Source organism: Branchiostoma floridae, chromosome 4, assembly GCF_000003815.2.
Source record: "Branchiostoma floridae strain S238N-H82 chromosome 4, Bfl_VNyyK, whole genome shotgun sequence".
Classification (NCBI taxonomy): Eukaryota; Metazoa; Chordata; class Leptocardii; order Amphioxiformes; family Branchiostomatidae; genus Branchiostoma; species Branchiostoma floridae.
The window spans coordinates 14,281,725-14,294,756 of record NC_049982.1 but is presented as its reverse complement, the minus strand read 5'-3'; the positions used below and the strand labels follow the sequence as shown (position 1 = coordinate 14,294,756).

Below are 13,032 nucleotides of genomic sequence, written 5' to 3'. Positions count from 1 at the left end.
TCAAAATTGCCATGTGGGCGCGGCGTGAATCGCTCGAGTCTGTCAAGTTTTTGGTGCTATCTGTTTGGGCACGAAACGGGGATCGTTCGATATGTAGCGATCAAGGGTATGCTGTCAGAGGAAAAATGTCACGAAAACTCGGGTTTTTTTAAAGTCAATGTTAGTTGGACAACTGTAAATTCAACCCTAATTCGTGGAAGCTTACGTGTAATTATCGATGTGCTGTCCGGAAAGGAGAAGGTAAGAACTGACTCGAACTCGCTCTTGTAACAGTCCAGAATGGCACGGTGCGTGAACCTCCCCCTCCACCATTGTTTTGATTTCGTTCCGTCGCCGCGCGGTTTACTCGCAGGCAAGCTCATTCATGTTCAGTCTCCCGGGGACTATGGTTTCGTAGACAGCTCACAACGCGACTTACAGGTCCACGAAGGTAATTGTCAACAACAGCGGACTAAACTCCAGAATGGTGGATTGATTATTTACCGATGAGAGGACCGAGGTTCACCAAGCAAAATGGCTGGCCAGAAGTTTCGGATCCGTGACGTCAGACGATTAGCACGGGGCCATTACGTCATGGCCCAGCGCGGCGGGAGAGAGGAGGAGAGAGCGAAGTTCAAACGTGTCTACAGGGTCATATTAGGCGGATCAATGTAAAAATTGACGAACATCAACTTTTTAATGAGTAAACTACTGGAAAATAATGATTTGAGGATTTTCTGATGCTGTCCTTTAAGTTACAGGCTCTGCAGGACAGAAAACATTGACCTAATAAATACTTTTTATGGTCCTGGGAGGACGGAAAGCTACATGTACCTTCTTTAAATGTTACATGTAAAACAGAAGAATGGTATTCTATTGCAACCAAGACTGGACTCACTGTAGCTGTTGTTCCTGATCCACCTTTAAATCCCGTGTAGAGGGTGACCACATATTGACACCAGGGGTCAGGGTTCAGGATGTGACCTTGTGGTGGAGCAACTCCGACCTATCAAGAACACAATTTTAAACGTACTGCTCTGACAGCTTCATATATGCAACTAACAGATTATCTAATGATACCTACAGATTAATCATTATTCATGGTACAATATAATTCCACAGTATGTGATAACTTTACTCCAACAAAAACATGGCAGATCCACGTCTTAAAACATATGAACACACAGACTTCTCCACACATCTGTAAAACTTTTACAATGAATCTAAGAACACCAGTCACTCCATTCTAGGAAAGTTGTTTTCCGGATTTGAACGCGGACATCTTGAAATCCCCATTTTTCAACTTTTTTCTTCCTGAACATACATGAAAGTTTTACATACCATTGGAAAGATCATGTTATCTGGAGTATGAGGCTCCTTTTTTATGGTCATAACGTACAAATTTTTTGAGATATTTGACTTTGAAAATTGCTTATCCCGAGGGTTAGACACCGAAACCCGAAGAAAATTCTTGAGCCCGCTGGCTCAATCAAGTCAAACCGTCGGTCTTCAGAGCTTACCCCGATTGAAGACCGCATACAATTAACACCATGAAAATCACTGAATTAAATAGAATGCACCAAAAAGCTGTTATTCAAAAAGAATTCACACCTGGTAAGCTTGTGTAATTAGCACGTGTATGACAAATTCAGACTACCTGGCAACTCAGGTACAGACCGACGGGGTGGACAGAAGATCCTCGGGAAATATTACTGACCCGTCCCCCGCTAAAGGCGGGAAAAGGTTGTTTTGTATATAGTTAGCTAAATCAATACAATTTGCTTGATTTCAATGATTCATATGAAGAAAAGTTATCTTTGAAAGAAAAGCACAGCCTTGTCTGCCCAAGGAACTACACCGGGTCCGATATTTATTATTTTGTTTTAATCACACAAGACTTAGGGATTGTCCTTGTAACCTTCTTAGATAACGAAATTGCCACTGGCCTCCCAGCAGGGTGGCTGGTGCCAGTTTATTATTATTTATTTGGTGGGCCAACTACTCTCTCTTTGCAACCAGGGGGCTGAATTGTGAGGAACTCAGCCTATGTCTAATCTGGGTTGATGAATAGAGAAGTTTATTTGCAAGTTCATGCTTGAGGGCTAATTGCAAGTGCATGGTGTAAATATAGGAGATATAGAAGTGACAATAAACAGTTATAAACAATATTCTACTATAATACTAGTGTTGGCTATTTCTAAACTGGTTGGGTTTGACTTCTTTTTTGGAAGCAGAGGGAGACGGAAAGCCCCACATTTTCTACAATTTGTGGGTTCTGCGATTTCAAGAGAAAAGTGGCTTTCTGTTCGTCTGTGGGTGTGGGGAATCTATATCTATACTTATATTATGTAGAAACGTCTGGATATACATATCTGTAATTCTGTTCCTTATCAGATAACATACATATACAGGGTCACAGAGTGAGTTGTCTGAGTACCAGAGATAAAAATATCCACTATAATCAAGTATTTCTTTAACATGCTGCAACAATGAACTTCTCCAGCCATTTACAAGAGAGTTGTGCTGTTCCAAGAGTGCGTTTACTTGTAAATGGATGCTTAGTAAAATCGATTTGTGTGAAACATTACATACTTTTTATTAGCCAATATTTTACAAGTCGAACGGAAATATCTATGTCTAGTGGAAAATCTGCCTAATTCGGACCTACATGCTAAATTACTACTATTTCTAGAGACTCCAACTTGGATGAATGCCTAAATGTTTTTGCAGAATTGGTTGTGTGTAATTTCGATCAGAGATGTATCATAATTTCTCAGAACCCCAAATTTCACAAACATATAACAGAATGGGTTTACCACAGGAATCGGATATTCTCAGAAGGCTATCAGGTGAAACTAATGAACGAGTTAGACCAAGGAGGTTTCCTTTTTTCAACCTCCTTGGTTAGACATTTGAGGCTGTGCATCCAGGCTTTGCGCGCTTTGACAATTATTTTTTTGCTAATGAAAAGGTACCTGATGATGAATAAAACTGTGACAGTGTGAGCCAGAAAAATATCCATCAGGTATTTAGTTTGTTTGTTTTTTCACAGAGAAAACACTACTTTTTTTTTTTCTTGTATCCCAGTTTTTTTCCTAGTTCTGTCAAGGTGTTTTGTCAAGTGTGCAACAGGAATTTGAATACTGAATACGCCTGACCAACAATGACACCTGGTAAAAGAACCATTGTCTTTTATGACTCTTGGCTCCCAATTGTTATTCGTGGGCATAGCTATTTGCATACTTTCTGGTAGTACAAACAGGCATTTTTGCAGCCAGACTTGGATGACGCAAGGCTCACCCGTGGAGTCACAGACAGCAGTGTAATCCTTTGAGTCTCAACTTCAATTCTCAAATGGTGAATATCTCATAAATGGAGCTAATGTTCCCACCCTTGAACCAAAGGCTATAGTTTGAAGTATAGTGTAAACAAAAGCATATCAAGTATTTCAACAGTAATCCAGGATTGAAATATGAAGTGCAATTTAAAGAAAAAGTTCAAGATTTGAGAACAGATCATCAGTCAGAATAGAATCTACAACGGTTTAATACTTATATCATGATTCAATTTTGTTTCACTATCACAAAGGTGAAATCCAGACAGTTTTGTGGGTAAAGTTCATGGAAGCCATACATTGAAAGTAAAAAACTTCCACCTGTGTGAAAATCAACTCGCACCGAACGGTTCGAACCGGTCCGAGAGCCGTCCGCCCCGTCCGCCTACGTCAAAGCCGTTCGGCCCGCGAGGCTGCCGGTCCGCGCGCCGGGCGGTGAACCGTCATTAAGTGGTTCAGCACGTTCGGCAGTTCAGGACGGCCGGACGCTTCGGGCGCCGTAAAACACTTAGAAAAATTTGCCGCTGCGTGGCCGAATTTTGTCTAAGTCCCTAAATTGTATGAAGCCGTGCGACAGCGCCCCCTTCCGTACACTAAGCGCAGCGACCAGAAGAGCGGTACAGTCCGTAGGTGAGACTATTAGACATTGTTAGAGGCATGTTTTACGTCCATTATTACGGGGCAACAGCCAGAGCGGACGAACACTAATAGTAATAGCGTTGTACTGTCGCCTAAACAATACTAATAGACTAAGTAATCCTATGAAAATAAAATAAAAATGAGATTGTTCTACCTTCAAATCTACAACTTTTCTTCTATATTATATGTTGGCCGCGACTAATAAACGGATGATGTGTTTTCTTGCATATTCGTTCACCACGCACGGCTATCTGAAGTAAAGAGTAGAGTATAATACAATCTGATGGGTCTTCTAGTAAAGTTTACATACACTTATAAAATGCTGTTCATTTTCCAATTTCCAGCTTACAGTGTTGAGTCCCCCTTTGAAGAATCTGCTCCGCTACTTAGTGCAGTTTTTCAGCATGCGCGAGCGTTGCTCGGAAAGCCGACTGTCCAGTGCGCAAGATGATATTGACAAACACGGCGATCCCAGTTCCAGGCCGCACCCGCTGAAATAAACAGCGGGTTGATTGACATCCCGCCTGTGAGGCTCACGTGAGCGGCGCTCTGGTGGTCTTCCCACCACACATTGGCCGTTCCCATGGCGCCATTCTGGCGGCAGCCGTTTGATGTGCACAGTGTGTGACAATCTATTCACTGGCTAGCCAATCGCTACGATTGGTACGAAATGAGCCGGAGACATCGATTTTCACGGCAAATAATGAGCAACATGATTGGTTGTAAGAAACTGAAACTGAAATCCCATGCCCCACTTTCAAGTTTCTTGGAAATTCATCTGAAAATGGCGAGCCAAAACACGTTGTTCAACCACGTACTTGAGCCCCCTGGTCGTCAATAAGAAGTTTTAAACATACGCAGAAATGTGACAAACGGAGAAATTTTACGATAAATTCAAGTGATTCAGGCATTGCCAAAATTTTCGCAGTTACATATTGCCACATTTTGTGACATAATTTAGGTTGTGGGCCCTGTCCGAGTTTTATGGACGGGAAAATACGTCCGAGTGGGAGAACTGCTACAAACACCTGTTTATGGTACCGCCGGGCGGTCTAATGAAGTCGACCTGCTCTCTCCTTGCAGGAAAATGTTAGTCTCTACAAGGATGTTATCTGAATAGAATGTCCTTGGTCTCTACCAGACTCAATGTCACTGGAAAACCGTAGAAATAGAATGAATAGAAGAGTAAGCCGGCCAGAGGAGTGTAGCCGGCCAGGGAACAGTACGCGACCTGCACAGTTTAGATTGCCCATCACGCCCATGCAGCGTTGAGTACGCGGATCACACCTACATGTTTATCCTCTCGACCATTATTAAAGGGTAATCTGCCACGAAGTACCAGTCTTTGCATCGTATCTCGTACACTACCAAATGCCGTGCATGCAGCATATAAAACTTTTATTGACACGACAAAAGTAAAGCGACTTTCGTAAGGTCTATAACTAAACAGACATATGAATATCTATAGGTATGAACAAGAACAAGTCATTGTTGCGAAGTCTGTTCTCATGAAGAATAAATATGTTTTAGTCCTGTTTGTCTCTTTATTTTTCTCTAGCGATCAATGAGAAAAAAGGCTTAAACACGTAACAGCAGATACCGCTTGGATAGTCGCAGTGGCATGGCGAATAAGAATTCGGCACGCCGTATTTCGTTTCTAAATCACACGAACGCTGTATTGTCCGTTCTGCTGTCGTGTTTGATTTGCTAACTACATTGCCCACGCCAATAAAATCGTTGTCTTCCAAGCGCAGTGTAATAAAGTACTATAAGAAGAATAAACGACAATGCTATTGTAGGTCACCCTGGCACCTTCACCACACGACTCGGGATTGATCATGCTCGCACGGCATTAAAACGGGCGGGGAAAAGTTACAAACCACTATAGTTTTCTGTAGAACTAAATATAATCTTTCTACCCTATGATTAGATAATTGTCTCTGGCGCTTTACAAATAAGGCGACATTGAGTAGCGCTACGTTTCGATTGACTGTCATTGTACCAAGCGACGATTCTGTCCAAATGTGCAATAATACGGGAGATAATGTTGAAAATGTATTTAGCATCTTTATTGCCTTTCATGACGTCCGGCATTATCTCGCCTTGTGGACAATACCTAACATGATTTGTGAAGTGCAATATTTTGAATGTTTCTTACTTACCAAAATTTCCACCATCGTTTGGAGTCAAAGCGCATGCTTTGGCCGGAAAGGAACTTGTGAGCAGTACCTGGTTGGATCACCTGTTGGACGACCTGCAGCAGCGAGACTTCAATCGACTCTCTGAAAACGTGTTGAGTTTGACCAGTGATATTCCCCTTGACATTATATCAAGAAAGTGGGACTAAAAACAAGTACAGTTATGTGTCACGCTGGAGTACGGTATCCAAAACAGCCTCGGACACGGGTAACGGTTAGCCGAACATCTAACGCCACCATTTTACATGCATATTGTTGTTAGAAGCGTTAGAACTACTTTATCATTTTGACCTGTACTTAGCTTTAAGAGCACAAACGTACAATAAAAATTCGAAAATATATTACTCGTTAGTCGAAGCGACGACTGGATCACGAAACGCCGTGGATGGCTGCATCCAGCACGTTACACTTACAGAAGGAGAGACTATGCACTACCCGTGCGTCGTAAATTGATAGGGGTTGGGGATGGTGACGCACAATCTAGGGGTCGGTGTCATGTTCCCCTGAGAAATTTGGACGCTTCATCCTTCGTAATATGAAAGGTTAAATAGACTAAGAGAACTGCCCTGGATCTGGCCAGGGACAGGCCGGATCTCAGGACACGCAACAGTGCTTCCCGTACCGTTCTGAACGTTCGGACCGGCTATCACGATTATTGTCAGCAGGGTGTCAAGCTTGAAAGACTCCCCTGTCTGCCCCTGGGGATAACATGAGCATTGCGCGTGCGTCGCGGTCATTTCAAATTGAAAACTCATCAGTAAACCGTTTCCTGATGTCCTGTGTTATTTTTCCGCTTTTTCGTCTTATACTAAGGCTAAATGTACAGACTATCATGGATAAGTTGGAAGAGGTGTCGCGTGAGGGGTTTGTACGTTGTCGTTTCGGGTCAGAATGCATCAAACTGCCATGGAGAGATGGAAAAGGACTAGCAACTCAAACAATTTGTGTGGAATTATGTTCTGGTGCTGTTCCAACCGACTGCCGAAACTTCCGTGGAATACGAACGGACTGGAATACGAACATCCCTTCTTGTTCAAGACTGAACTGGTAAGAAACTGTTTTACATCGTTTAGCTGTGTTACCAAGTGTGTTAGATGTGAAATTATCAACAGCACAGTCAAAATCCTGGCTAACTGAAGTATCCATGTATTTTTTCCGCACTTACTGGGACTCTTGGGGGCTGTATTATGCACAATGTTGTTTCAGCGCCCATTTTCGTGGAAACACAGTGGTATGACGTAATTTTCACTTGTTGCATCAAAGAGGAAGTCATGTTTCCACGTACCGTTGCAAATTATATCATAAATATAACCTTCTCGGCGAAGATAATGATGTGATTATGATCGTCTTACAATTTCCGCATACACCACTGATCGGAGGTAATTTTAAATCCATGACGAAGGTAACGAAGTTGTTTCCTCAATGTCCCGGGTTTGATAAAACCTCCCTGGTTGGGGGCAACGTTCTCACGGGTCGGACATGTCGGAGCCAGGCGGATCTCTGGACTCGCCACATCCCGAACCGTTTGAACCGTTCGGACGGGCTATCGGGATTATTGCCAGCAGGGAGTCAAGCTTTAGAAACTCGCCTGCCGGCCCCTGGGGATAAAACCTGTGAAATTCCAGCGAAGTTGTTTTCTTCTCTGTACTTCAGTTGGTTGTGTACATGCACAATGTTGTGTAACAACTAAACGCACAGAACAAAGACTAAACTGTAGACTAAGCGTAATCTGAATTAGCACGTCAGGTGTCCATATAGGCCATGTCCATGCTTCATGATCCTTCATATAGAGTAGAGAGAGTAGAGTACAACTACAACTGAAAAATATTAATATCAACGTTCCATAGAATTACTTCTCCTCACCATGGCATACTAGTAACTTCCTCCCAAGGACGTTAAATCCATGTCCTCACGAGCGGAATTTCCTCGACAATAATCCTCCCCGTTTAATATTGTTCCTCCTTACCAACTTTTCAAAAAGCGTTCACTTGTGCCGCAAGTAAAGATTTCGCCTGCTATTCACACATGTGCCTTTGACGGGCATAAAAATCTATCAAGCGATGTGAAAGTTGAAACGTCTACGGCGTAGGTCAACAATAATCCTCTAGGGTGACGTCTTTTAATCTCTACTCATTCAATCAACATTGTATGATAACACTCGTGGTACTTCTGAAGCCTTCTGAATATCGTTGGTTTTACAAAAGTTAATGAAATCACATGCACAATAACTATACACTAGAGACAAGCAGATTTTACATCCTATTTGCTTTGCTGAATAATTTAAGTAGATTCTAGACTTACGGCCGAAGCTCAAAGGTGCGGCCGGACGTTGGTGATTTTGCCACCCTTCCAGAAATTGGATACCCGTTGTAGTGTGACATTTTGATTCCTGCCCTACGAATCGGTCTGGTAGGCGGCTGTCCCCGGAGACCAGTTTTGCTGGGATTAGGACAGAAGGAAAGCTTTACGGGAACACCGGCCAGTCTTGTCAAAAGTCGCTTACAAGTGCGCAAAGTAAATTTACTGACGAAAGATTCCAATAATAACTGTGCAGACGTTCTATAATACGGACAGCATGACACCCAGCTAGCGGAGATGGTTGCTAATTATTTTGTCGGTCGCCACGCGATGATGGACAGCGGCACGCCTCTATACCTAAAGTTTCGCGCTGTGTGGGTGTGGCCTAGCCACTGGCTCGCAAATTGATATCTGGATCGTATTTTCCCGTCTTTGAATAACTTGCTCGTGAAAAAAGGCAAGAAACACATAGGACATGGGTATAATGACGACATCATTCTTAGTGGTATTCCTGTCAATGGATGTGCAAACTGTGCCAAAAATTAACATGTGGAACGTAAAATAAACTAGAAAGGCCGACATTTGCTTGAGAGCAAATACAGCATATTTCAGCCATACCCGTCCCCATGCAAAATTGAACTGCTCTAACATCCATTGGCATAATACCGGTCGGTTTACTGCAATTTCTCAAGCAATGCTAATTTGGCAAATGATCAACGCATCATTTTCTCCAGTTACATGTTGCTGTTACAGCTTACCTTTGCCACTACTTCTGTGTAAATTATTTTGTCTCTCTGGTCCTGCTAAAAACATAATATCGTAATTGGAACACACCGCGGAATTGCACGGAGAACGGGCGCGTGGTTGGAAGGGGGTGCACTATACCGGCCGAACGAAACACGGCACAATTAACTGCCGCTATGTACCTTTATACATCCTCTGTTGTTCCTTTCTTTCCTGTTAGTAGTTGCACAAAACAAAAATCTGCATGAGCATACAAAAAGTCATGAGAAAATGGGCGTATACTGACAAGAATTTTCATTTAATTTTGGTCCGTCACAACCGCTATGACGTAAAACTTTACTGCTGGCCGTAGCATTAAAAATGGCGGGAAAATGGCGGCGTACGTTCAATTTGACCCATTCAGCCGTAGATCCGGGCGATAATGCAACGGTTCCTCACACTTTTACACGAGTTGTAGGTCACCAAAAGAAATTCAAGATTGCTGTTGAATCATGCTCGTCTTGTGCCGTGAGCACATATGATTATTATCTACAAATCTGGCGATGAACGTGACAGTGTGTTTGTCCCACGACGAGCTCGCCTGCCCCGAAAATGACCTGAAAACTTTTGGCCTTGTTGTCTTCGAATGCATTGTTATCGATGCTTTGTAAATTATGTATTGGACACCTAGATGTCTGAAGTGTGCTTACCTCAGAAATAACTATTGTTGCATGTGTAGATCTCTTTAAGTTCCACTATTTTTAATCGACCGGTATAAGGCCTATGACCGGTATTATGCCAATGCATGTTAAATCACTCCTGCGCAAAAATTGAACATTCTAACAGTAACTTCTCGAAATGAACTACTACCAAGGCCGACATCAAGGATCAAAAAGGATTGACATGAATGAAATTAAAGCCATCATATAGAAGTCAAACGAGTGACATTTGGTAAAACATCTACACAAATCACAGTCCAAAGGATGAATTAATATTAATATTAACAAAATTATAAATTAAAAAACAGAAAGAAACAAACATGCCGATAACGGGGATCGACCCCGGGTCGGCGGATTACAAATCGAACGTGCAACCCACAACACCAAAAACTCTAGAGCAACTGACGTGGTCAGTTTGGCAGCGCTTAAACCCCACTGTTACACAATAAGCAGCATAATATATTTGACCCCCCCTCCCCACAGAAAAATACTAGTATGTGGACGTCGTCACGATCAAAATAAAGATAACTAGTTACCGTCAAAAAACAGAAATGATGCAGAAAACACCATGACATCTCGTGTGGAAGTATATTTTGCCCTTTCCCAAGGAAAACTGATTTCGCCTTGGCTACTAACGTTATCAGTTCATGCATGTTTTTGACAACAAACGGAGATACACAACGACGGCAGTGGCTTGTCAGCACTTGCCTGCGGTACCAGCGTTCCACAGTTCTCATATAACGTTGTTTTGACGAATTTCACAAACGAAAACACCTTTCGAAGTACATTAACAACGGAGTGAACAATGTAAGGCTAGCCATTTCTCACCTAAAGATGTTCTGCTACCGATGACAACCGAAACTGGGTAGAAGCTGACGTAAAATGCGCAGAAAACTGCAGACTAAATGCAGTTGCTGCGGGAGTCTGTGACGTAAAATTAAAAATGAACGAGTCCGGGGTGGAATCTTCAAGAAGGTCTGCATAAAAATCTCAAACCTAAAAGTTTCTTTCCGTATATATATTTTGTGTATATTTGTAATTGCTGTTTTCAAAATAATGGTCACATCTTATATTCCTATTTTCTTTGCAGTAACCTTTTATGGAGTAACATAAATTACAAAATCCTCTCAAATATGAATGGTTCCGTCTACATATAAACATGACAATCAAATGTTGCGTCATTGCCGACGAAGTGTTCCTTTCTCTTCGCTGATTGGCTGGCGGCACAATTCAATTAATTAGCAGACTGACACCTGTCACCTGTCACCCAGGGCGGGAGTTATTGCTTTGTTTGCCATATATGGAACGCACTAAACGCCGAGAATGGCCAAAACACCTCCCGTAAAACCCCGAAATGGGTCATTTTGAAGTGATATACGCCAAAAATGAAAATTGGGTTCTTTAAATAAATACTCCATGCACGCCTGTACCAAACTTTTAGGTATTGGTCCACTCTACCATATGCATTGTGCAAAATTTCAGGTCATTCGGTCCAGGAACGACGGAGATGATTCGCTTTGAAAATTTGACAGGAGAAAGAAAGAAAGAAGAAGAAACACAAGTTAGGAATGTTTGTAAGCATAAGTCCGTGAGATTTCTGAAACAACAGCAATTCCGTGATAAACGGAACCTTCTAAAAACGTACGGAGCTAACCGTTAGCTCCGTACGTTTTTAGAAGGTTCCGAGTGCAGCGAAAATACCATCGATAGCGATTCAACTTCGGATGGCAAACCGGACAAAAGTTATAAGTACTGTTAAAGTCATTAACGTTAAAGTTTGTTTTTTACTTGCCTTTGACGGTTTGACCTGAAATACTGTTACACTAAACTCCTGCAGAGAAGTTAAGTGACTGCTGTGATTATTACAGAAATGCCCCTAAAAACTGATACAATAAGCCTTCTGAATAGCCTAAAGTGCAAGAGTTTCAGGCGGGCTTCGCCCCCCTGGGACCCCCAACGGGGCTCTGCCCCTGGACCCTGCCGGGCCGGGGCCTTCGGCGTTCTTCGGCGGCCCCCGAAAAAAATTCTGGCGGGAACACTGCAGTATATACCAGTGTTCTCGCCAGAAATTTTTCACAGCGTCGGGCAGGGGTCCGGGGGTCCCCCCTTGAAGCTCTTGCATTTTAGGCTATTAAGAAGGCTTATTTTATCACTTTTTAGGGCCATATCTACGATCATCGTAGCAGTCACTTAACTTTTCTTCAGCAGTTTGACGTAACAATATTTCGGATTAAAGCTTCAAAGACAACTAAAAACTCATAAACAACAAACTTTACTCAGCTCAACAGTACTTGATAAATATTGTCCGAGTTGCCATCCGAAGTTGAAGTGCTTACTGAGTTAGAGCGCTAGTAACGTTATCTTCGCAGCGTTGTTAGCCACCGTGCGACTTATGTAATGTTGACGGTTTGATATCCCTGCGTCGCCGCCTCGCCGTCAGACGATATTCCCACGGACATGTTTCAAGAAAAATACCGGGCAAAAACCGCTGTTTCGCGTCAGATTCTATTCTTTAAAACATGTGGGACTCAGTGTTACAGTCTAATAAATATTTTGTAGAAGCACCGCTGTGGGAAACAAAGTCCAAGGAATGTATTCACGAAGCATGAATTTCGCTGTACGGCACCATGACTGTTTGAAACTCTAATCAACATCCGCGTTTGATTGATAGCCGGCGGCCCTTTGACAAAGTCGGCGAAGGATCCCACTAACACTGCCGACACTGCCCTGGCGGTTTGTGGGCGGGGTCACTTTGCGAGGCTTGCCTGACGCCCGGGTTTTACATACAAACTTACGATGGTTTGTAACTTACGTTGCCGAGCCAAAGAGCTTCAAATTTAGAACAGGAATTTTGGGAACGCGACCCGCTATTGTTCCAAAATTATGTCGGAAAGAATTGATTCTATTTCCCGCGCTGAAATAAAAATTACGCAACTACTAGTAACTGCCTGTTGGTCAACCCCGATCCCCAAATACGGGACATTCCCCGGGAACTGGCTGTTCCGGGGAGGGCTCCCACCCCACTGATAACTCGCGGCAAGGCACACTCGCTACACTTTTTACATTTTTTGGCGCGAAAGCAGGGCGGCACACGCGAAATTTAGAACAGGACATTTGGGAACGCGACCCGTTCTTGCTCTAG

At 42.8% G+C, this 13,032-nt stretch overlaps 1 protein-coding gene and 1 long non-coding RNA gene across 2 annotated transcripts in view; both read right to left on the bottom strand.

Annotated features, from left to right (window-relative positions):
* The window catches only part of LOC118413585, a 37,158-nt gene that overhangs the window by 6,853 nt on the left and 17,273 nt on the right, over positions 1–13,032 (bottom strand). The window contains exon 24 of the mRNA XM_035817111.1: positions 878–985. Coding sequence (XP_035673004.1) covers positions 878–985 — 108 coding nt within the window. The remainder of the gene's footprint in view (positions 1–877; positions 986–13,032) is intronic.
* Positions 1,827–13,032, bottom strand: part of LOC118413096 — a 14,293-nt gene continuing 3,087 nt past the window's right edge. Inside the window, exon 2 of the long non-coding RNA XR_004830844.1 lies at positions 1,827–3,634. This is a non-coding gene — a long non-coding RNA (uncharacterized LOC118413096). The remainder of the gene's footprint in view (positions 3,635–13,032) is intronic.